Genomic DNA, 24,992 nt, shown 5'->3' with positions numbered 1-24,992 from the left:
TGGAACTCTGTCAGACCTGCATGGCTGACCGCTCATGTGGCTGACCTCAGGCTCTAGTCCTCCTGAAGTCAAGATTAATGGCCTGAAGCCCACTATGAATCTCACATTAGCATAGAAGACAACATGGAGCTCCACTAGGAAGCTCATTGTTAGTGTAGACGCCAGTGTGGCCTGGGTCATCCATCAGGAATCTCCTCATTGGTGTAGATGCCAGTGTGGCCCAGGAATCTCGTTATTGCCATAGACACCAGCGTGGCCCTAGTCATCCACTGGGAATCTCGTCAAAGGTGTAGACACCAGCATGGCCCAGGTCACCCACAGGAATTTTGTCATTGGCATAGATGCCAGCATGGCCTGGGTCACCTACTAGGAATCTTGTTGGCGTAGATGCTGGCTTGGCCTAGAGCATCCATCAGGAATCTCATTATTGGTAGAGATGCCAGCATTGCCCTGGTCACCCACCAGGAATCTCATCATTGGCATAGAAGCCTTCGTGGCCTGGAGCATCCTCCAGGAATCTGTTCATTGGTGTAGACACAGCATGGCCTGGGTCACCTACTAGGAATCTCATCATTGGCATAGACACTGGCATGGCCTGGGTTACCTACTAGGAATCTCGTCGTTGGCATAGACACTGGCATGGCCTGGGTCACCTACTAGGGATCTCCTCAATGGCATAGACACAGAATGGCCTGAGAATCCCCCCAGGAATCTCATTGTTGGCATAGATGCTGGTGTGGCCCAGGTCACCTACTAAGAGTCTCCTCATTGGCATAGATGCCAGTATGGCACGGGTCACCCACCAGGAATCTCCTAGTTGGTGTAGAGGCTAGCATGGGCCAGAGCCTCTTCCATGAATGCCATTGTAAAATAGAGTGTCCAGTCTGGCCCTGAGCCACAAACCCCTAGGCTAGCCCATCTGTTGTGGCCCAAGGTTCCAGAAAATCCGAGGCTCTTCCCTGGCAGACTGTTCTCGGGTCCCGAGGCACCTTGCTGGTGCCAGGGATCAACATGATTCCTTTGGGCAGCACGGAGCATTGACTACATGGAAACCTCATGGTCTTGTGAGCAGCAGGGGGCATGGTTCAGATCTGTCATCTGTCACCTTGGCTGTAGTGCCAAGGGCCTGCTTAGGGACATGGCATCATGTTGGTGGTGGCCATGGTTGCATCCTGGATGCATTTTGAAGGCAGAGCCAGCCAGATTTGCTGATGGGTTGCATGGGGTGTGTGGAAGAGAGATGGCATCCAGGGAGCAGCACAGGGGTTGTGGACAGCAGAGGCCACTGGTCCTATTCACAGAGGTGGGGCAGACCCACAGGGAGGCAGGCTGGTACATCCTGAGCTGGGCAGGGAGGAAAGAAACCCAGATTTGTGAGGTTTTGAAGAATCCAGGTGCCCATTGGGCTCCAGGTGGTTATGGAGGGGATAGCTTGAGAATAAATCTAGAGCTTAGGAGAGATGTCTGGCTGGAGGTGAGAGATGGCAGGCAGGTCCTTGGCATACAGTGTGTCTGAAACTATGGGTCAGGTCTAGTGCACAGCCCTCAAAACAATTCCAGCAGCTCAGGAGACTGAGACAGGAGGATGCAAGTTTAAAGCAGCCTCAGAAACCTAGCAAGGCCCTAAGCAACTTAGTAAGACCCTGTCTCTAAATAAAATGTAGAAAGGGCTGGGGATGTGATTCAGGCCCTTGGGTTCAATCCCTGATGAGAGAGAGAGAGAGAGAGAGAGAGAGAGACTGAGGTCAGTTTGAATGTGGAATGAGTGTGAAGAGATGAGGTTCAGGCTTCAAGGCTTGGGATCTGGGATTCACAGAGTCAGAGAGGTGAGGAACATAAGTGAAGGGGCGGCAAGCCAGAGAGATGGGAGGGACCCCAGGAAGCTAGCGAGGAAGGGCGGCCAGGCAGAGAGGGCCCAGGAGTGCCCAGAGCTCTGGCCAGCCCCCAAAACAATGAATGAGTCCAGCTTCCCTTTCCTGGGTGATGAGGCTAGCAAGCTGCCATGTCAGTGGGCTTCAGTTTAGCTAGACCATGCGAACCCAAGCCCATGAGTGGAGACCCTTGGATCCAGATTCTCATGGAGTCAGTTGCCTTGCATCAGGGAGTGGAGTGGAGAGCGGAGCCCACCCTGCCCTTGGGGGACATCCACTCATTCAGGAAGCTCTCTTCCTTTTGATGAATGCGGCTGGGCAGCCCTTATCTCTTGTTCCTCAGGGAGTCCTATTGGCCTATCCCTGAGTGGAAGATCACAAGGCCTCACTGGGTTGGGCATCTGGTTTCCTCCAAAGCCCCACTGCATGCTGAGAGCCGATTTTCAAAAGTGGTATCTGACAGCCATGTCTGGCAGGGGATAAGTCCCAGACCCAGGGGACGCTTCACTCATCAAGGGCTCTAGCCGAGAAACGGTCTGTCTCAGGAACGTGCGACGTGTCTTGGTCTGTTTCCTGATGTGCCAACAAGACACCTGAGTCTGGGTTACTTATAAAGTGAAGAGATTGTTTGCAGATTGAAAGTCCAAAGGGCATGGTGCCATCTGGTGGGGTTCCCCTTGGTGGCCTCATGACTTCGTGGGAGTCTTGCCAGGGGAAAGGAGCAGTTGCAGTGACAGGAAGAGAGGGGCTCAGGACCAGGCTGGCTTTTATAGCAGCTTGCTGACCTCTGGAGACCAGCACCCATCCCTTCCCAAGTCAGTGCCCTCAGTGACTGATTTCAGTTCTGCCGGACCCCACCTCTCAGGAGGGCAGCGCTCCCAGGGCACCCCATTCAGAGCCACTCCATCCAGAGCTGCTGGGCTTGCATGACCTATGTATGTGCCTACCACCTGGGGCCACGGGGGCAGCAAGTGGATAGAGCTGGTGGTGATCACTCTAGCGGCCAGCTCCCTTTGGCCATTTCTGCTGGCCATACAAGGCCATCAAGTTGCGATTCATCTTCTCATTACCTTGGCCGCCTCTGTGTTATAGCAAGGCCTGGCACTTCCTCTGCCAGCCACGCAAAGGCTGGGAAGTTGGGGTGTGGCGTCCACGCTCTACTGCCAGGTCTTTGCGTGGAGCTGTCCCAGCTTAGCTGGTTAACTGTCAAACCAAATGGCCATGCCACTTGCAGCAGCCCCTGGGTCAACAAGGGCACATTGCACTAGTGGCCTCAGGAAGACCAGCAGGATGCCTGGCTCCCCCTGAGCAGAAGGCTGGTGCTAAGGGTCCACCATGTGTGAACTCAGAGTCACACGCAGTTTCAGGCCAGAGTTCAGATGCAGACATTATCGCCATGGCACCCAGAGGTCCCTGTCCACAACTGGGTGTCCTGGTGCCTGTGTCCAGCAGAGCCATGGAAATCTGAGTTCCTTCTCGAAGCCCCCTGCAGATTGGATGGGTAGAAGGGCCCTCCATCCCTCTGCATGCTGTGATGAGGGACCAGGTGTGGGTGGGAGGGAAGGGGTGTTAGGCAGTGGATTATGTAGCTGTAGGCTTGGTGGGATTGAGTGAGAATGGGCCCATAGCCAGGGAGCTGGGCATGATCAGCACATGGGAGGTCCGCAGGGAGTCACACTGGGGTGGTGGGGCTACCACGGACTTAGCTGTCCATGTGGATGTCTTCTGTCAGGTTCAGGTCTTTCCACCTGGCCCTGCCTCTAGCTAATGTCCAAGGTGGACATAGAGACACAGAGACAGAGGTCTGGGCCACACCAGAGAGAAAGAGAGAGAAACAGAGACAGACCCAGAGAGGTGCAGGCCAGCCCCAGCCTCTCATCCACCGGGGCAGGCTTACAAGGTCCCTGCTCGACGACAGCCCTCACTCCTCCCTTCTAGATGGGAAGCCAGTGGAAGTGGACCCTCACCACATCCTCATCGAAGACCCAGATGGCTCCTGCACCCTCATCTTGGACAACCTGACTGGGGTCGACTCTGGCCAGTACATGTGCTTTGCGGCCAGTGCCGCTGGCAGTGCCAGCACCCTGGGAAAGATCCTGGTGCAAGGTGAGCCTGGAGGCCCGTGGGGCAGGGAGACACCCTGACCAAGCCCACCACGTGGCTCTGGTGGATGGGTGGAAGGGCCCTCCATCCCTCTGCTTGCTGTGATGAGGGACTGGGTGTGGGTGGGAGGGAAGGGCAGGCAGGCAGGCATGTGGGGGTGGAAGCCCTATGTGGTCATGGGCTCACTTAGGGCTCAGGAAGGAATGTGGGGGCTCAGACACCCCCAGCTCCATCAGAGTGGCTCCCTGTCTCTCTCCACCCTGCAGTCCCCCCACGGTTTGTGAACAAGGTCCGGGCCTCGCCCTTTGTGGAGGGAGAGGATGCCCAGCTCACCTGCACCATTGAAGGCGCCCCACACCCTCAGACCAGGTGGGCCAGCACATGGTGGGGCAGCAGGGGAGGGGCTTCAGGCTCTTGTCTGCAACACAAGGGTTGTGCAGCTGTACGGGGCTGGGCACAGTGACTGTCTGATCACTGAAGAGAGGGCATTGTGGGGCTGAGACCCACTGGGCATGGGGCCTCTGCCACAAGATAGCATGGCCAAGCTGGATGTGGACATCCACAGGGTGGGTTCACCAAGGACTGTAGAATCTGGGCCAGGGCAGCGGGTCTGCAGCACAGGGAATGTCACACCCTGCCTCATGGACTCTTGGGACGGGTTCTAGGTGGTACAAAGATGGGGCCCTGCTGACTGCGGGCAACAAGTACCAGATGCTGAGTGAGCCCCGCAGCGGCCTGCTGGTGCTTGTGGTCAGAGCAGCTGGCAAGGATGACCTGGGACACTATGAATGCGAGGTAAGACGGGTGGGCAAGGGGCCTCATGGCCAGCTGTCCACTAGGGCTTGACAAGGGAAGGGCCTGGGCCCTTGGCACAGGCCCAGAGACACCAGGCCACTGTCACCCATCATCCCCAACCCACCACACCATGTCTGGCCTTGCTCCTCTTCCACACGAGGCTGAGCCCTGCCACCTGCCATTGTTCCCACCCTCTCAAAGAAGCCCTTTGGTTTTTGCCTTTCTAGGGAACCCAGTGCTGACCTCAACTTTCATCCATTTATGTAAAAAGTAGTGTTAGTTTCCACCTTTTCCTGGTGTCACATAGGTGGGACCCTACAGAGGGAAGAGCTGCCCTGTCCCTGTTCATTGTCCGGAGGCCCAAGGCTGGGGCTCCTGAAGGCAAGGCCCAGTCTGAGCCTCTGGTCTTCAGGGCCTGTCCTGGCACACAGTGACATTGAGCAGGTGTGTGCCCGCTACAGGGCCCCCAAGACCCCCAGGCTCCAGTCTCTGGCTCTTGTCTAGAGGCCAGCCTCCTGCATGTGGGCCCCACATGCAAGTTCCAGGAGGCAGGGAGACCCAGCCAGCTCTGCACTTCAGGGGCTCAGAGCCACACACGGCCAGCAGCCATCTGCACAGCGCAAGATGCCTGGGCGAGGCCCTGGCTGGGAGCCCTGTCCCCTTTGGGGGACACAGTCTCAGTGGGGACCTCAAACTAAAGACCACCAGAGTGGACAAGAGACAGCTAGGTCCCTTGAGGATAGGGGTCCTGAGTGGTTTCTGTCCATCCTGCAGCTGGTGAACCGGCTTGGCTCCACTCGTGGTGGTGGGGAGCTGTACATGCAGAGCCCTGTGCTGCCGGCCTGGGAGCAGCGCCACAGGGAGCAGACTGTGGCTGCCATAGAAGGTAGGTGCCACCGAGCCTGTTGCCCATGCTGCCTAGGTGGGTCCTCAGGCTTGAGCCTTGTGTCACAGCTGCACAGCCAGCCAGGACTGGGGGGCAGCAGACCCACCATGTCTCAGAGCGGGTGCACTTCCTGCAGGGGTGGCTGGGCAGGCATTTTGGGCAGATGACCTGGCTAGAAGAGGAGGCTGCGGGGAGGAGACCAGAGGCTGCAGGCCACGTGGTCTCAGAACCTGTGGGGCAGGCGGAGGTGGCCAGGAACCCGGAATGAGCGCTGGAGAGGCTGCTTTGTGGTGGGGAAGTGTGAGCCCTGCCCCTGGCCTGCAGGATAACCCCCCTCTGACCCAGGGCAGCCTTCCTGGCAGTGGTCACACAGGCCTCCTGCAGGCAGCAGCTGGGATGGGCTGCACTTCTAGAGAAGGGGGTTTCCCCCTGAGGGCAGAGGCAGGACAGTAGGACATCTGGGGAAGGGCGTCTACACTGAGGGCAGAGGGCAGGACAGTAGGACGTCTGGGGAAGGGCATCTACACTGAGGGCAGAGGCAGGACAGTAGGACATCTGGGGAAGGGCGTCTACACTGAGGGCAGAGGGCAGGACAGTAGGACGTCTGGGGAAGGGCATCTACACTGAGGGTAGAGGGCAGGACAGTAGGACATCTGGGGAAGGGGCATATACACTGAGGGCAGAGGGCAGGACAGTAGGACGTCTGGGGAAGGGCATCTACACTGAGGGCAGAGGCAGGACAGTAGGACGTCTGGGGAAGGGTGTCTCCACTGAGGGCAGAGGCAGGACAGTAGGATGTCTGGGGAAGGGGCATCTCCACTGAGGGTAGAGGGCAGGACAGTAGGACATCTGGGGAAGGGGCATATACACTGAGGGCAAAGGGCAGGACAGTAGGACGTCTGGGGAAGGGCGTCTACACTGAGGGCAGAGGACAGGACAGTAGGATGTCTGAGGAAGGGCGTCTGGGTATAAACACACTTGCCTGAGCATAGCCTGTGCAAGCAATGCACACAGATAAACACACACAAGCCTGAGCACAGCCTGTGCAAGCAATGCACATATATAAGCACACACTGCCTGAGCACAGCCTGTGCAAGCAATGCACACATATAAACACACACAAGCCTGAGCACAGCCTGTGCAAGCAATGCACACAGATAAACACACACAAGCCTGAGCACAGCCTGTGCAAGCAATGCACACATATAAGCACACACAAGCCTGAGCACAGCCTGTGCAAGCAATGCACACATATAAATGCACACACACACACCTGAACACAGCCTGTGCAAGCAATGCACACATATAAACGCACACATGCCTCAGCACAGCCTGTGCAAGCAATGCACACTTATAAATGCATACCCACACGTGAGCACAGCCTGTGCAAGCAATGCACACATATAAACACACACATGCCTGAGCACAGCATGTGTAAATAATGCACACATATAAACACACACTCCTGAGCACAGCTTATGCAAGCAATGTACACATATAAACACACACATACTGCCTGAGCACAGCCTGTGCAAGCAGTGCACACATATAAGCACACACACACACTGCCTGAGCACAGCCTGTGCAAGCAATGCACACATATAAGCACACACTGCCTGAGCACAGCCTGTGCAAGCAATGCACGCATAAGTATGCACACACGCCTGAGCACAGCCTGTGCAAACAATGCACACATATAAACACACACAAGCCTGAGCACAGCCTGTGCAAACAATGCACACATATAAACGCACACACACTCCTGAACACAGCCTGTGCAAGCAATGCACACTTATAAACACACACATGCCTGGGCACAGCTTGTGCAAGCAATGCACACATATAAACACACATGCCTGAGCAAACACATGTACATGTGCTGATGTGCACATACATGTATACACACTTGTGTGTGTGAATGTGTGTGCAGCGTGTCTGAGCATGCATATGTGTGCAGACAAGTACACCTGTGTGCACATTTGTATGCAAGGTACATCCATGTGCAGGCACACAAATGTAGCCAGTGTGACCTCCAATGCACACACACACAGACAGTGTCTAACTCTTGTGCTCATCATCTGCGACAAGCTTGAAATGCCATAAGTTGCCTAGGGAAAGCCTGTCTCAGTGTTGCAGTGCAGTGAAGCAGAAAGTCCCCTGGTCCAGAAGATGTGGGACCATGTCCCAGTACAGGCCGCTTGGCTTTGCTGGCCACCTCCTCCACCTTCCCATTGAGCAGTGAGAGGGCTGCTGAGCCTGGAGATGGCCTGCAGTAGTCAAGCCCAGGCCTGCCCAGAGGTCAAGGGAAGAGGCCTCAAGGTGGTTGGGAGTAGGTGCTGCCTGGTTCCAGATGAGTTTCATCCTCTCTGGAACTCCAGTCCCCAGCAGCAAGATGGAAACATAGGCCCCATGGGCTGGCTTTGGTAAGGGCAACAGCTGGGAAAACCAGGAAAGGCCACACAGTTGGGACAGCTGCCCTTCACACTCAGACCTCAGGCACCCACCACATGCATGGGGCTCAGATGTGCCACGTGCAGCACTCTGGTGCCCCCTCCCCTGGAGACACTCACCACATGCATGGGGTTCAGATGTCCACATTCAGGACTCTTGTATCCCTCTCCCCTGGAGACACCTTTTGGACTTGAACTCATTTTGTGGCAAAGGCATCAACCATCCTGGCCCCATTGTGGCTGGTGGCCCACTGCACGGCCACAGGCTACTCTTCCCTTTCCCTAGGCCTCAGGGCTATGTTGGGCTACATGTTTGAGGAATTCACAGGCTTATGTCAGCATGAGGAAAAGCCTGGGCCCTTTTGAGTAGGCAACAGATGCCAGCTCGTTCTCCTCCCCACAGCTCCTGTGGCGCTCAGGAGGGAGAGTGGGCTATCCTTGGGGTGCCTGCTGTCACACCCCAGCCCCTCAGGGCAGACGCTTTCACCCGTCTGTAGCTGAGGAAACTGGACCTCCTAGCTGAGACAGGCTGCCCAGGGACACATGGCCAGTGCTCCTAAGCCCAGCAGATGGCTGCACTGCAGTGCCATCAGGGAGTCAGCCCCAGGCACTGGCTTCTCTGTAACCCTTGCTATTCTGACTGTTTTCTTTGTAGTCACTGCGCAGGCGACTAAAGTCCCCAAGAAAACCGTCATCATGTAAGTGCAGGCGTGTTCCTAACCCGTCCTCGGACTGCAGTGCCCTGCATGCCACTAACCTTCCTGGACCTTGCTGTGTGTCCTGGCCACTTGCAGTGGCTGCACTAACAGCCTGGCTCACTTCTGGCCACCAGTGCCTTGCAGATTTCTCACACAGCCGTGGCCTCAGGTCCCTCCACACATCATGGCTCTCTTGCTCTGCACACAACACAATGGCTCACCAGAGTCGCACCACTAGGGTGGGGCTAGAACTGAGCCACTTCCCTCAGAAGACTAGAGACAGACTCTTATCCCTTGGTACCCCAGGTCTGGGACGGTATCATCCAACAGAACTTGCTGCAGTGGTGAGAGTATTCTCTCTACACTGCCCAGTGTGGCAGCCACTAGCCACATGTGTCTGTTGAGTACTTGAAGTGTCTAGTGCAGCTTAAGAAATGAATTTTAGGGGCTAGAATTGTGGCTCAGTGGTAGAGCACTTGCCTGGCATGTGTGAGGCCCTGGGTTTGATCCACAGCACTGCACATAAATATATAAATAAAATAAAAAGATCCATTTACAACTAAATTTTTTTTTTTAATGAAGGCATTTTAGCAGTCTCCAAACCCAAGCCTAACCAAGGTTCAGGGAAGTGAGGAGGCTTAGGGTGGCTCCCAGAAGTCAGCTGAGAGCCCATTTCCCCAGAGCCATGCCCGTGGGCTCTTTGTCCTTCAGTACCTTCATGCTGTAGAAAATCTGGGCATGTTGGTGAGCTGACTTGGGGGATCAGAGCTGGGTGAACTCACAGAACATAGGCTTGCTTATGACCTGGACAGTCCTGGAGACTTGCAGAGGAGGTATGCAGGTGGAGGTGTGGGGATCTGTAGGCAGGACTGGCTGAGGATTCTATAGGTTACAGGCTGGGATGCTCCAGGATAGAAACCTCCATTCCCCAGGGGCTGAGCAGCCGCCAGAAGGGCCTGAAGGTAGCTGTGCTACAGAAGAATTCTGTCATCAGAATTGATGAGGCCCTGGGTTAACTCTTCCCTGACCTCCCTTCTCCCCAGAAGTAGGCTTCTCCTACTGTGCCACCCAACAGATGGGAACAGTTGGGTGGTAGAGTGCCATCCTGGGTACAAGCAGGTGTTCTAGGGCCTCAGACAGGTTATTGCTCCCTTCCCTCCACAGGAGGAGCATTGTAGAGATGGAGCCAGATCCCATTTGGGAAGCTTCAGAGGCGACCTGAGGGGGACTGGGGATCAGAAACATTCTGGGAAGTACCCACCTTCATCCTGCAGAGAAGGCTGTGCCCCCTCAGCTTTGGCCCTCAATAGGCCACCAGGAGCCTCAACCTCCCCACCAGTCAGTGGAGTAGGAGATTCCCTTCCTCCTGGACAAGAGATAGGGAATGTAGGGTTCATCACTGCTGTGCACCTTGAGGGTGCCCATGTGTCTCTGGACCCGTCCCTGGGAGCAACTCTTCCTGGAGCCCCGAAGTTAGAGCAAGAAATAAAAATAAGTGCTGAGAGAGAAAGAGAGATAGGCAGTGCCTTGGTCAAAGCACCAAGTCCTGACCATGGGTAGATCCTCAGCTGAGCCCCGTGGACTTGCCTCCCTCAGCTGGAGCCTGCTCCCTGCTCATGGCCCACTTTACCTCAGCTCCTGCTAGAGCCAGGATCACTGGCAGCAGAGGAGGACCTGGGCTAACCAGTGCATTGCTGACCCTTGGATCTGGGCATTTTTGAGCCTTTCCCCCTGTCCATGCCTGTAAAGGGGATCAGAACCACTGAGGGCCCTTGCTGAGACAGGCCAGGGCTGCAGAGTCGCTGGCCCTCCCAGCATGCACTCCTGAGCTGTTGGCCTTGAGCTCTGCCCCTCCCATCTTGGGAGATGCCAGCCAGGCGGGGGACATGGCCATGTGGAGCTCAGTGTTCAGCCAGTCTTCCCCTTGGCCTGATGGGGCCTCACTGGCCTTAGATCCAGAGGCCAGGAGCCCAGGCCACAGGCCAGCAGCCTGTCACTTGCCAAGGACTTCACGACATGCGGGCACTTCCTGGTAGCAGGCTGGGCACCCTGCCTGAGGTACAGAGCAGAAAGCCTGCTGAAGAGGGGGACGGGGAGACAGTGCAGTGGTATGTGTGGGCACCCATAATAGCACTCATGGTGTGGAAATGTCTTGTCTTTTCTTTTGCACTCCGTATTTTGGGGCATTCTGTTGAATGCATACTTTGCAAATTGCCTGCTTGCGGACAGAATCACCCTTTGGAAATGCGTTCCTGTGATAGTAGGCGCTACTCCATCCGTTGCAGGCACATACCTGGTTTACTTGTTCTCCTGTGCATTGAGATGTTTTCTGTTTTATGATTCCATAAAACACTCCTCTCGTCTGTCCTAGTGCATAGGTGCATACAGCTGACAGCAGGTTGCTAGGTCAGGGGCATGTGCACACATTCTGCCTCACACACCAGGAGCAGCTAGGCAGCGACGCCCCATCCACTCAACCAATAGCCATGAAATTACCTCCTGTTGAAAGCTGATTAATGCTACGGACTGAATTGTGACCTACTGCCACCAAATCAATATGTTGAAGCTCTCATCTCCAATGGGATGGTCTTTACAGCTAAGGCCTTTGAGATGTTATAGGGTTAGATGAGGTCACAATGGTGGGGCCCCAATAATGGTATGAGTGGCCTTATAAGGAGATGAAGATGTAAAAATACCAAGACAGTTCCCCTCCCCTCTTCCCCCCCCCCCCACACACACATGGTGAGACAATGGCCATCTGAAATCCAAGAAGAGAGCCCTGGCCAGGAACCAACCCTGCTGGCGTCTTGATCTCAGACTTCTAGCCTCCAGAACTGAGAATATTAATTTCAGTTATTTGAGCCACCCAGACTATAATATTTTGGTTTTCATTGAGGGGGCTACCAGGGATTGAACTCAGAGGCACTCGACCCTGAGCCACATCTGCAACCCAATTTTGCATTTGATTTGGAGACAGGGTCTCACTAAGTCTCTTAGCGCCTCTGTTTTACTGAGGCTGGCTTTGAACTCATGATCCTCCTGCCTCAACCTCCCAAGCTTCTGGGATTACAGACGTGCACCGCCACATCTGGATGATATTTTGTTATGGCAGCGTGAGCAGACTAATACAATACACCTCAACTAGGAAACTATATATTTTGTGGGTAACGGCAAAAAATTTGTTGCCTTAGTTCATAAATTTTTCCCCAAATAGTTTTTTTATTTCAATTGACATTTATTTCACAGAAAGTTGAGTTCATCAATCTGAATTGGAGTGACATTCCTGCATTAACATTATTTTTTAAATTATGTTAATATTCCAGGCCTTGATACATCCAACTTTTTATAGTTTACCGTAAGAAATGTTGCAGAACCAATGGTACTTTCTATTTTTGTCTGTTGGTATTACAAATATCCTCTACTTGTGCATTAAAAAAATAATAATTACAAAACATTGTAAAATTCTAATTTAAATCTCATATTACTTGGATAATCTTTATTATGACTTTACTGTGGGTGCTATCATTGGCTATATAAGATTACAAGTTTTATATTTAAAAGTAATTAATATAGTATCATCTAGTTTTGACAAAAGTCACCACAACTTTATAGAGAATGTTTTCCCTTCTTTGAGGGAAAAAAACAAAAACAAAAACTAATTCCTTCTTCTAGTTAAGCTACCTTCCAGAGTGTCAATAACTTTCTGAGATTTACTATAGTTGCTTTCTTATAGATTGTAGAAATAAATAAAGACATACACTTTCATCTTCAAAAAAAATCCTTTCTAATAAGTTTTTCCCCAAGAGTAAATGTCACATTTTTTATCATATGTAACTGATTCATAATTCTGTCTTATGTTTTCCCATCGATGATTACAATTTTTTATATTTGAATTATGAATTTACCAGGATATAGTTGCCCATTCTGATAAAAAATGTTCAGTACTTTCACCTTTTAATGACTTTGAAGTAAGATTTGCATTCAACATTTACATAATTAACAACAAAAACACACTGATTTTTTTCTGAAGACAGAAAGTTATTTCATTCTAGAAATAGACATTATCTGCTTCATTGTAAGTTATTGCAATTTTTAGATTTTTTTTTGGTACATTTTACAAATTCATTCCCAAACCCTTCACCAGAAATATAAACCTTTCGTTAATACTTTTAAAAAGCACCAAATATTCTTTCAGTTTCATTTTTTCCCCTTGAAAATATAGCCTTCTGGAACCCTTTGCCAGTTATTCCCTTTTCTGTTCCCAAGGCTACTGTCCCCTGTAGTCTCAAGACACCATGTCTTTAGGGACATGCTTTTGACCTTGATCTAGTATCCTCTTGATATATTCCTTTGTTTTGCGGGAGTACATTCCACAGTAGCTTTCTGAGAAAAGGTATTTGCTAAGTGAGTTCCTCAGGAACTTGCATGACTAAAAGCACAATCTGTTCACCCTTCCCTTGAGAGCTCAGCCTCCCGGGACTAGCCAGGGTCTAAGTGAGACATGGATTCCCAGTCTTGGGACCCAAATCACCTCTGATTTCTTGTGGAATGTCTGAGGTTCATGGCTCTTAGCTTAAGTTCCTTTTTCCTCACTGTAAGATGTTGGGCTCTTCCTCCATCTGTGCATTTTGACATTTTAGGATCTGTGCTTTGGGGAGGGTCGTTTTTCACTCTGCAGGGAACTCAGCAAGTTCCCTCCAACTGGAAACTCAGGCTTGGCAACGTGCTTCTTGGTTTCCCCGATCCCCACGGGAGGGATTCCTCTGTTCAGGTGCCGACCCCCGGGGTCATCCTCTCATGCTGTTTGCTTTCTATCCCACTTCCCTTCATTTTCTGTTTGTTATCTGGGAGATGGTCTCTATTCTTCTTCCATCATCTCCACTAAGATTTTTATTTCTATGTTCATATTTTTTAGGATTTAAGACCTGTTTTCATTGCAAGAATATCTCTTTTTGTTTTTCCTTTTTTTTTTTTTAAATTTCTTAGGGGTAATATTTCCCTTTATTTTTTGAGGATTAAAGCAGGTTTGGGGAATTTTAATTTTCATCTTTAGTTACTTTTCCTCTTTTTTCCCTTTTATTCCCCCCCTCTGTTTTGCACTTGAACTTGATCTCTTCTCCTCCTGTCAGGAGCTCTCTTTCTTCAAGTCTCTGATGGTTGGTGGCATGTTCTTAAAAGAATGTACTGAAGAGCTGACAGGAACACCCGGGGTGGGCGGGGGGACAGGCAGGTGGCTGGGGGTTCCAGAAGGTGGCTACGAGTCCCCTGAGCCATTTCACCCAGGACTTTCTTTCGTCTTGGGCTGGAGTTTCTCTGGGGTCACTGGGTCCCTGACCTGGAGGTGGGTGCATGGATGCCAATGTTCCTGGGGAAGAGGGGCAGCGCAGGTCAGCTCCTAGGAGGATCCCTTTCCCAGGCCCCTGCTGCTCCATGACTCAGCTGCCCTCAGCAGGGAGTGGACAGGCAGGCGTGTGCAGGCCAAGGGCAGCACGGTGTGCTGCAAGGCCCTGGGACTCGGGTTTGCAGGCTTCCCATAGGAGCTCCCTAACAGTCCCGTGTGCAGCAGCAGCTACATCCCTGACTTCCAGGATACCAGGTGCTGGCGGCCCTGCTCTCTCTGTGACACTGAATCCTTTACTCCTGGTCTGTCTCATCTCCAGCACCCAAGATGCAGTGACCTCTGCCTTTCTCTCTGCCCTTGTGGATCTGTGCCTTCCTTTCAGGCCTTCTCCATCTTCTGTAACTTTGGGAAGAAAATCAAAGTCCAAGTTAGTCCAGTCCTTTGTTTTCAGAATTTGGATAGCTCGTGATACCTTGCATTGAGACCATTTGTCTTTCCTCAAATGAACAGATATATATTATTAATTTCAAAGAAAAGTGGTGGGCTTACTTGTGTTCTTAGTCGAATATTGGAGGCAATTGTTACTTGAAAATTGAGCCATCCTGGGTACAGTGACACATGCCTGTACTCCCAGCAGTTGAGGAGGCTGAGGCAGGAGGATCACAAGTTTGAGGCCAGCCTCGCCAATTTAGCAAAGCCCTAAGCAACTTAGAGAGATTCTATCTCAAAATAAAAATAAGAAGATAGGGGGGTGTAGCTGAGTGGTAAAGCAACCCTGAGTTCAATCCCCAGCACAAAATAAATTAAAAGTTGGATCATTAAGGATTGAAAGTGGTAAACACTTATTTTATCAGAAGAGGCAGTGCCAAAGTTGATGGTCCAAATATAGAAAACCCGTAATCACCAATGAGAAATGTGTAGCATACGAGAAATCGTTTGGAAATAAGCTTATCAAATAATAGTAACAAATTAACATTTGGAAGGCATCATCACAACTTAAAAGCTTTATGGCGTCGTTAAAAAATAACTTGGCCATTTCAGGCATAACACACTTATTCAAATTTTAAAAACAATAAGTTTGAATTGTGGGCAGTATCATTGCAGTCTCAATTTTTGCAAAGTTTGTTACAAAATATATATTTGACTGAAATAAGGAAACAATGGGGAAGCTACTACATTAAGACAGTAAATTTTCAATCCTAACTTGGGAAGATTCCAATCTTTGGCTAAAAAAAATTTTTATGATTTACTTAAATTGTAAAATCTAATATTTTAAAGATAACTTCCTGGGTTTGTGATGTTAAAACTATGTATATCTCAAATAAATTTTTTAAAAAACTATGTATCTCACTTTACTGTCAGTGCTCATAAAACATGGTTCCAGTGAGAAATAGTTAAACACACACCTGCTGTAGTTTGGCCCTCGAGTGTCCCCTAAGGCCCCTGGTTGAAGGCTTTGGGGCCAGCTTGTGATGCTACCGGAGGTGGTAGAAGCTTTAGGGGGCAGGGCCTAGTGGGAGGAGGTTAGGTCATAAAGAGGGTGCTCTTAAAGGAAACGTTAGGGCTCTGGCCCTTCCTCTCCTCTCACTTTCCCAGGTACCATGAGGTAAGCCGTCTCTTCTGCCACATGCCACTGCCATGATGCTCTGCTTGACCACAGGTCCAAAGCAACAGGGCCAAGCAGCCATGGGCTGAAACCTCTGACACCATGAGCCAAAATATACCTCCCTTCCTTATAAGTTGATTTATCTCAGGAATTTGTTACAGCAACAGAAACCTGATTCACATGGTATCTTATTTGGTGTTGTCTTGATGGCACAATGTAACATTTCAGTCCAGCTAGATGCTAGGGGAAAAAATTAAGTTGGTTTAATTTACTACTAGCCACAAAGCTGGATTTATTTATCTCTGAAAAATGCAGTAAAAACTATAAGTCAGCTAACTCCCTTTATACCTCATCACAATATGCTTTATTTTTTCAACCACCTATCAAGTAAAGAGGATCAAATAATTCATGTAGAGAAATGGAATTAAAATAATGAAAACTGGAGAACTATTTGACTCACAGGGTTATGCTGCAAGGCATTATGGGACCATGCAGATTCACCCTAGGGAAGATTGTGACGTGGGAGTAGATAAACATCGGCAAATGAAAACTATTTTAGAGACTTAGCTTGACTTAAAGAAAGTCTCCATTGTTAGAGCTAACAGATTAAGCTGAGAAACAGTAAACGCAATTAAACATATAAATCAGAATAAATATATGCATAGAAATATAGCAGAATCTATCAAGTCCTGAAAGATGTGAGACTGCAAATGAAGCAAGCAAAATCAAATATCTAGTCCAGGAGAAAACCCGTTCGGTGGTCTGAATGTGCTTTGCAAAAACACACGTGTTGTGTGGTCAGGAGACTGGCAAACACACAGGGAACTCAACGTTCTTTCCAACTGCTGGATCATAAAAGTTGACCGCATGGCCATCTGTGGATGGAAGGTGAGCAAGAAGGCATCGGATGAAGACCACCGAGCAAACCTTTCATTCGTTCAATAAGCCATGTTCAGTGATCTTGGCCATCCGGGAACCGTGTCGTAGGGAGCCACAGCTGGGTGAATTCACCAGGTTGGTTCAGCACAGGCTGAGCCAGGTTCCTTCCAGGAGGAAAGCAGTGGAGGTCAGGTCTCTGTGAGTGGGCCCTCAGTTAAGGGGGAGGTCCACCAGCTAAGATGGAGGTCAAGAGGTATTTCGTGCAGCCTCCTACGTCCAGTCAAGAGTCAGAAATGGGCCCCATTGAGGACCTGGACCAGACCAAGGATGGTAAAATCAAATCTTCAGCAGATGACTCGAATCTTCTTAGAATGTTTGGCTCCGTGTCTGTGCGACTGATTTCACCCTTTGACATACAACTTTATTTTGTTTTGTTTTTGGGTGCTGGGGGTAGAATCCAGGATCTCACACATGCTAGTCAAGCGCTCTACCCCTGAGCTACCTCCCCGGCCCAAATGCGATTTTTAATAGAGAGTTGAGTCTATTGAGAAAATAAAAGTCAGTTTTAATCTTGGGCGTGCAGGGTGCTCCACCCACCCACTTGCATTGCCATGGGTTGGCAGACCTGTGAACAGCCCTCTTGCGCTGGGGTCTGGCCAGCTAACGCACTCTACAGCCCTGGTGTGCCACCTGCCCTCCCCAGCACTCCTTGGCCACTCCTCACGGTGTTGCCAATTCCCACTGAACCTCTGGGTGCCCCTTCAAGGGCCTCTTCCCTTCCCCCCCACCACAGCCTGAGCAAGCTTCCCCGTTGGGAATTCGCAGGTAGTTCCAAGGCCCCTCCAAGCCTGCTCCCGTCCTCAGAGCACAGAGAGGCTGCCACGCCTGAGAGTTGGGAATCCTTCCACGGGCTCTGTCTTCCTCACCTACCCGACTTGGTGGCTTTCCTAGCCCGGTACAGATTTCTGACTCCTGCTCCCAGCTGTCCCTCCTGCGTCACTCAGACGAGGGAGAGTCCCCTGATGCTCTGTGCCCAACTGCTCACCGCAGTATTCATTCTGTGGCCTGAGTCATCCTGAAAACCTGCACATTTGTCTGGACAAGGTGAGTGCCTGGTTGTCCTCTGTCAATGAGGTGGGTCTAGAAGTGACATTCCCCAGCTGTCTCGTTCTATTTGTGCTGCTGTAAGAGGGGCACAGACCCGGGGTGACTTACAATGGACAGACAGTTCTGGAGGCTGGAAGTGCAAGATCAAGGAGCCACGGCCAGCCCCGGCCTTCCTTCTGCCTCCTAACCCGTCAGAAGGCATCCCCCAGGGAGACACACAAGAGGGGCGGGAGGAGGGCCCACACTCGCCCTCCTGCCTGGACCCTGTCCCCACATAATGACTTCCATCCACTCCCAGGGCGGAGCCCCCAGGCCTCATCACCTCAAGGCTCCCCCCTTCCTGCCCCCCACGGCTCCCTTCCCTGAGCGGAGCAGGTCTGCTTTCTCAGGAGAAGGGTGAGACCCCTGAAGGTCTGGGTGATCAGATAAACTGACACACAGATGAAGGCATTCCAGAAGCTTCCAGCTGCCCTTCACTGTCCTCTGCTGACATCAGACACTTGGGGGCAAACTCCCATCAGGAGCCCAACAGAGGCAGCAGATTTGTGGATCCCCCCAGCTCCTCCTCCTTGACTCCACTCTGGAATTCTCCGCCATCCTACTGTACTCATCGGCTCACCCACATCTAGCCGTCGGCCTGCCATGTCCACTGCCCCACAACTGTCCTAGGGTTTTACACCCCTGGCTGACCTTGGCCTATACAAACCACTCTCCTAGTTTCATGAGAGCTTTGTAGAATATTTGACATCCCCTGAAGATACCCGTGCTCTTTGAGGGGGACAGGGGGAGCCCTGGGGACTGAACTCAGGAGCACTCAGCCACTGAGCCACATCCCCAATCCTGTTTTGTATTTTATTTAGAGACAGGGTCTCACTGAATTGCTTAGCACCTTGCTGAATTGTTGAGGCTGGCCTTGAACTTGCCATCCTCCTGCCTCAGCCTCCCAAGCCGCTGACATGACAGGTGTGCACCATCAGTTCTGGTTGCTACAGCTGCTTTTCTTGCTGTCCAGAATTCCCAGCTCCATTTGGCTGGACATCAGTCCTCATGCTTCAGAGTCGCAGGTTGCTCTGCTGGGCAGGAGCTGAAGATCCCAAGCAGGACGGACTCCTGAGCACCAGGCCACGGACCGGTTAACATTCAGGGTGTGGCCACTGATTTCCCTGAAGAGGAGTGGGAAGGCCTTCATCCTGCTCAGAGAAACTTACACAAAGATGTGATGCTAGAGAACTACAGGAACTGGGCCTTCCGGGCCAGGACCCCTCATCATACCCAAGAATATTCACCAGAAAAGGGCATAAAACATAGATTCCACCAAGTGATAAGTGGGGAATATAGAAGTTGTGATCTTGACTGTTTACAACAAAAGAAAATATGGAAAACTACAAGTGAGAGTGAACACCAGAGATCATATCAAAAATCAGTCCCTGTTCACCACCAGAGAATTCATCCTGAAGAGAAGCCCTACAAATACAAACAATGTGGCAAAGAATTGAGTCAAAAAAAACACAAAAGGTCTTATTTACCACAGAAGAATCCACACAGGAGAGATGCCCTACCAATGGGCAGAATGTGATAAAGTTTTTAAAGGAAAATCAATCTTTATTAAGCAAAGCAGAATTTCCACTGGAGAGAAGTCCTACAAGTGTGAATAATGTGGCAAAGCTTTTATTTTTATTTTATTTTTTTAAAGAGAGAGAGAATTTTTAATATTTATTTTTAAGTTCTCGGCGGACACAACATCTTTGTTGGTATGTGGTGCTGAGGATCGAACCCGGGCCGCACGCATGCCAGGCGAGCGTGCTACCGCCTGAGCCACATCCCCAGCCCAGTGGTAAAGCTTTTAATCAAAAATAAAATTTTACTCACCACAGCAGAAGTCACCCTGGTGAGAAACCCTCAAAATGTGAAGAAAGTGATAATAATACTTTTAAAGAAAAATCAAAGCTTATTAGCAACCAAATTTTATACAGAAAAGAACCCCTACAAATGGAAAAAAATGTAGCAAAGCTTTTAATAAGAAATCACCTTTTCACCCCTAGGCTATTTATTCTGGAAAGAAGACCTACGAATGTAGAGAATGTAGAAACATTTTTGATTATATATCATACATTACTAGACATCCGAGAAAACACGCTGGAGAGAAGCTCTACAAAAGAGACCTTGGTACCATTCCTTTAAGGATGGGTCAACATTTAATCCTCACCACAATCATCACAGCCGAGAGACATTTTTGAAATGTGAATGCTGACAATGTGACAATGCTTCCAAAATTTATTCACCACTACTCAGCACCAGAGGACACATACTGGTTAGAGAGAAGACAAATAAAAAAAATGTTTCTTAAACACTACTGATTTCTAGAGAATTCATTGTGCCCAGAGACCCTAAAAAAATAATATTTCCAAAACTTATTCAAATTTTAAATTCATTGAACATCTGAAAACTCATACCAATAGTGAACATTGAACAGATTTTGTCCAAAATGTATGCCTTATATCACAACAACACATTTACAATAAACACCTTGACAAATGTGAGTGTATAGTAAAGTCATTGCCTATACATTACACCTTGATGAATATGAGGATCAGTAAAAGACAGAACTCATTTACATATAGAAAATGAGTAGTTGTCTTTAACTTTTGCTTAAATTCATTAAACATTATCCAGTTATTTGGTAGAAATATCAATCATAAATATCATATATGCATGGTGCAGAAACATCATCTTTGAAAGCATATAATTTTTTTAAATCAAAGATTACTATTTTCACTTTCAAAAGTGAAATTATAAGAAATCTATTTTTTTGATATTTTACACTGAATTGTAATGTTTTACTTTTTTTTTTTTTTGGTACTGAAGTTAAATTTAGGGATTTTTAAACACTGAGCCACATTCCTAAGCCCTCTTCCCCCTTTTTCAAATTTTGAGACTGGTCTTGCTACAGTGCTTGAAACCACATTAAGTTGCTGAGGCTGAATTTAAACTTCTGAAACTTCTCAACTTCCCAATTTGCTTGGATTACAAGCATGGACCATCATGCCCAGTTTACAGTGCATTTTTTTTACCTATATTTACCTTATGTATGCAATATGTCCTTATAACTGAATATTTGCTTATATGTTAACACTCATGTATTGAATCTTGTCATTAAATGTCAGACATCACAGTGTTCCACTTGACTAAATGTTCTATGTAACAGTGAAACATACTATTGAGTAAATAATACTCTAGCATCTCTGAATACTTTTACACATTTTAATCAAACTTAATGGGAAATATAATTTGCATAAATCAGATCATTATAATTTTTTGTTCTGTTTGTATTTATGGTGAAATTAAAAGAGTTATAAGAAGGACATAGAGATAGAAAAATAGCCCCAGATTTTCACATCTTGAATTATAATTTTTTTTAAAGAGAGAGAGAGAGAGAGAGAATTTTTTAATATTTATTTTTTGGTTTTCGGTGGACACAACATCTTTATTTTATTTTATGTGGTGCTGAGGATCGAACCCAGCGCCCGGCGCATGCCAGGCGAGTGCGCTACTGCTTGAGCCACATCCCCAGCCTTGAATTATGAATTTTAACATTTTAACTTATAGAATGAAAGCCTGTACAACTCTGGAAAGACGTAAAGTCTCCAAATCAGGGGTGTTATAAACACTCAGGAGACTAGAAGTCGCAGTGCACATTCTCTTGGAGGGAGTCGTTGAAAAGAGAGGTGTTCTCAGAGCTTTCAGGGAAGGTCAACAGGACACCCGCCCATCCTGGCTCTTGGCAAGTCACGAAAAAAGAGGGAGGCAGCCAAGCATTTCCCACGAACTCCCCAAGAGTAACCCCTGAAGAAACTTGACTGACCTCCAAAAATTTAGAAAAATAGCCCCATACGAGACTACCTATATAGTCTTGAACATCCCACGAGAAAATAAAGCCTGAAACACGTTTAAAATGACATTTACCCTTCCCACAGTTTATTTTATTAGCTATACTTTGACTTTAGAGACCTCTTTTATTCTACTTTATAAGCACGATTATACTTCTTAGATTATAGGATAGGATATATATGGCATTGCCTCCCAAAACTTCTGTCCAACTCAGTTCTTTTAATACATGATAAACTAAACCTCTCACTTTTTAGGTCATACAGCTCCAGTGGCACATGCCACCCACCAAAAACAATATTTATTCAAAGGAGCCACTAGATTATCTCTAATCCATGTCACCTCACTCAGGAAACTATTTTTTAATTTACATATGACAACTTTAACTCTGAACGTTAAGAGAAAACTTTTAATAATAAAGTGTTAAGAAAAATATTAAAGATCTTTAGAAGCAAAAAAAAAAAAAAGAATTCTCAACTCCACTCCCATGTACCTAACTATTCCCTGTCTTATTCCATTTTATGTTGCTATAACAAAATACCTGAGACTGGGTGAAATATAAAATAGAGATTTACTTATGTATAAGTCTGGCCAACCACCAGAACAGGAAGTCCAATAAGTGTCTGTTTTATACATTACACCAGTACAGTGCTAGGGCCCTAGAGAGGGGCAGAGAAGTGAAAGGGAGCTGACCCGGCACAGAAGGCACCAACTACCTGCCCTTGTGAGAACCAACGCACTCACCCAACGCTTCACCCACTCCCACGTGACAACGTTCTCCCATTCATGAGGCTGGAGCCCCATGGCCCTGCCCCAGCCCCACTGCTAAAGTTTCCACCACCTCCAACACTGTGAAGTGGGGACCAAGCTTCAGCACAGGAACCTGACTCAGACAACCCTGGTCTGCTCTAGTTGGCTTTCCATGGCCTTCACCAAAGCACCCAACAAGAGCCACTTAAAGGAGGGAAAGTTAATGTGGGTTCATGGTTTGCAAGGTTCACTCCACGGTTGGCCAACTCCATGGCTCTTGGCCCAGACGGAGGAAATCCGCTCAGTTTATGGTGGTCAGGAAGAAGAGAGAGAGAAAGGAGGCTTGGGCAGACACAGTCCAGCGCGGTCCCGGTGACCCACCTCCTCCCGCCGTGCCCACTTGCCTACAGTGACCACCCAGTAGTCATGGAAGTGACTGGTCCATCAAATGGATTAACCGACTAATGAGGTCCCAGCTCTCATAATCTAATCACTTTCATGGCTGAAAATTTCTGCATTGCCTAACACATGAGCATTTGGGGAGGCATTAAAGATCCAAACCGTAATAATATCCAATTACGGCACCTTCCAAAACCCACCTCGAGCATCACGGCCCCTTACTCCTCCAGGAGAAAGTGCTATCGTCCGGGAAGAGCGCATCAGCAGGGGGCTTTGGTTGCAAGCTAGAGACCCTGAATCTGGTGTACTTCCAACAGACAAAAAGTATGGAAAGACTATTTGGTAGATCACAGTCATGGAAATGCTGGCCAGCTGGGCATTAAGAAGCTTGGGATCCTCTGGGCACAGTGGCACATGCCTGTAATCCCAGTGGCTTGGGAGGCTGAGGCAGGAGGATCACAAGTTCAAAGCCAGCCTCAGCAACTTATCAAGGCCCTAAAGCAACTCAGAAAGACCCTGCTTCTAAATAAATATTTTAAAGGGCTGGGATGTGGCTCAGAGGTTAAGTAACCCTAGGTTCAATCCCTGGTACAAAAAAAAAAAAAAAAAAAAAAAAACCTTAGGGATCCTCAGAAGAAGGGTGACCTAAACCAGCTCTTTGGAACTTTCTTTTGCATAGCTCAGCTCTGACCCTCTCCAGTTTTGCATATCTTGGCTGAAAACTGAAAAGTTTGAGGCAGAATCTGACTGGCTACCTGGGATCCTGTACTCTCTCATCATCAGGGTGTACTCTGACCCTGAACTGGAGACAGGCTCCTTCTCTTGTCCAAGGAAAGGCAAAGGGATGTTGATCTCACCACCCTGGGGAAGCTTGAGTTCTAATGGCCCTATCTTATCCACATGTACTTATGGATGTGAACAAGTTTCTCCAAGAAATATAGAGATAGAGACCTAGAAAGGGATAGAGATGGAGAAAGAGAGAGAGGGAAATGAGGTGAGGAATATGGAGAACCGTGCCACCCTCCGGCAGTACGTCCTATTCTACTGTAGACATCTGGATTCATGGGACCAAGCAAACCTCATCCACCTCAAAATAAATCAATTTCCAACAAAACTTTACGTCTGTGTTTAAAATATTTATCCAAATCCGTAACACATTTTTATTGCCTTTCTCTAATAATTGGACTACCAGCCCACCCCAATCCAGTATGACCTCATCTTGAGAGCCTTACCTGAATTACATGTGCAAAGACCCTATTACAAAGAAGATGTCTTCACAGGTACCGGGGAATAGGGCTTGGACAGATCTCTTTTTTTCAGATGTGTCGTATTTTATTACATTGATAAACTATGACTTTTTTCTTTCTTTTTTTTCTCATAATTGTGATTGGTGCATTATGATTACATACAATGGTGAGGTTTGATGCTACATATTTGTATTCGCACATGATATAATAATAATTTGGCCAATATCATTCCCCAATATTTCTCCTCTCCTTTCCCTGCTCCCTTTGATATTCAAGAGATCCCCCCCATATTTATTTTCCTTTTTCCTCCCTCGTTTTCATATAGGAGAGAAAAAATATGACTCTGGATTTTCTGAGTTTGTGTTATTTCGCAGAACATTATGTTCTCAAGTTCAACTCATTTTCCTGCAAATGACATAGTTTCATGTTTCATTGATGGCTGAATAAAACATATATGTTATCATATATGTGTGTATGTGTGTGTGTGATCATCGCATCTTCTTCATGCATGCAATGAGAGACACCTAGGCTGATTCCGTGGCTTGGCTGTTGTGCATTGCGCTGTATAAACCTGGGTGTGCATGGATTGCTATCGTAGGCTGACTTGACTTCTTTCGGATAAATACCAAGGAGTAGGATAGCTGGGTCACGTGGTGGTGACTTGGACATATGTTTTGTGAGGACACAATCCAGCTCAATACAGTCCCTGAACATTAAAAAAATCGGGACATATTTTGTGAGGAAATTGATATAGAGATATGAGTTCAAGGAAAATATGAATAATGTAAATTTCTGAATATGAGCTTTATGTTACATTCTTTTTGGTACTGGGGATTGGGGCACTCGACCACTGAGCCACCTCCCCAGCCCTATTTTGTATTTTATTTAGAGACAGGGTCTCACTGAGTTGCCTAGCACCTCGCCATTATTGAGGCTGGCTTGGAACTCCTGTCTCAGCCTCCCAACCCACTGGGA

The 24,992-nt window shown here is 48.5% G+C and overlaps 1 protein-coding gene across 2 annotated transcripts; it reads left to right on the top strand.

Annotated features, from left to right (window-relative positions):
* The first annotated feature begins 3,477 nt into the window (after nt 1-3,477).
* Nucleotides 3,478-10,904, top strand: LOC308640002 (obscurin-like). Of its 2 annotated transcripts, XM_081312081.1 has the most exons (5): nt 3,481-3,977; nt 4,241-4,343; nt 4,640-4,769; nt 5,544-5,655; nt 8,761-10,904. In XM_081312081.1, the coding sequence occupies exons 1-5, from the start codon at nt 3,584-3,586 to the stop codon at nt 8,805-8,807; spliced, it is 786 nt and encodes a 261-aa protein (XP_081168207.1). In that variant the 5' UTR covers nt 3,481-3,583; the 3' UTR covers nt 8,808-10,904. The 2 variants fall into 2 exon arrangements, with proteins under 2 accessions (XP_081168206.1, XP_081168207.1); XM_081312080.1 differs by lacking the exon at nt 8,761-10,904 and having other exon boundaries at nt 3,478-3,977; nt 5,544-6,225.
* Nucleotides 10,905-24,992: the final 14,088 nt, after the last annotated feature.

The sequence above is a fragment of the Spermophilus citellus genome (genome assembly GCF_964194105.1).
Source record: "Spermophilus citellus genome assembly, contig: SCAFFOLD_362, whole genome shotgun sequence".
NCBI classification, from domain to species: Eukaryota; Metazoa; Chordata; class Mammalia; order Rodentia; family Sciuridae; genus Spermophilus; species Spermophilus citellus.
The sequence above is the reverse complement of the archived record's forward strand: the minus strand, read 5'-3'. Positions and strand labels throughout refer to the sequence as shown.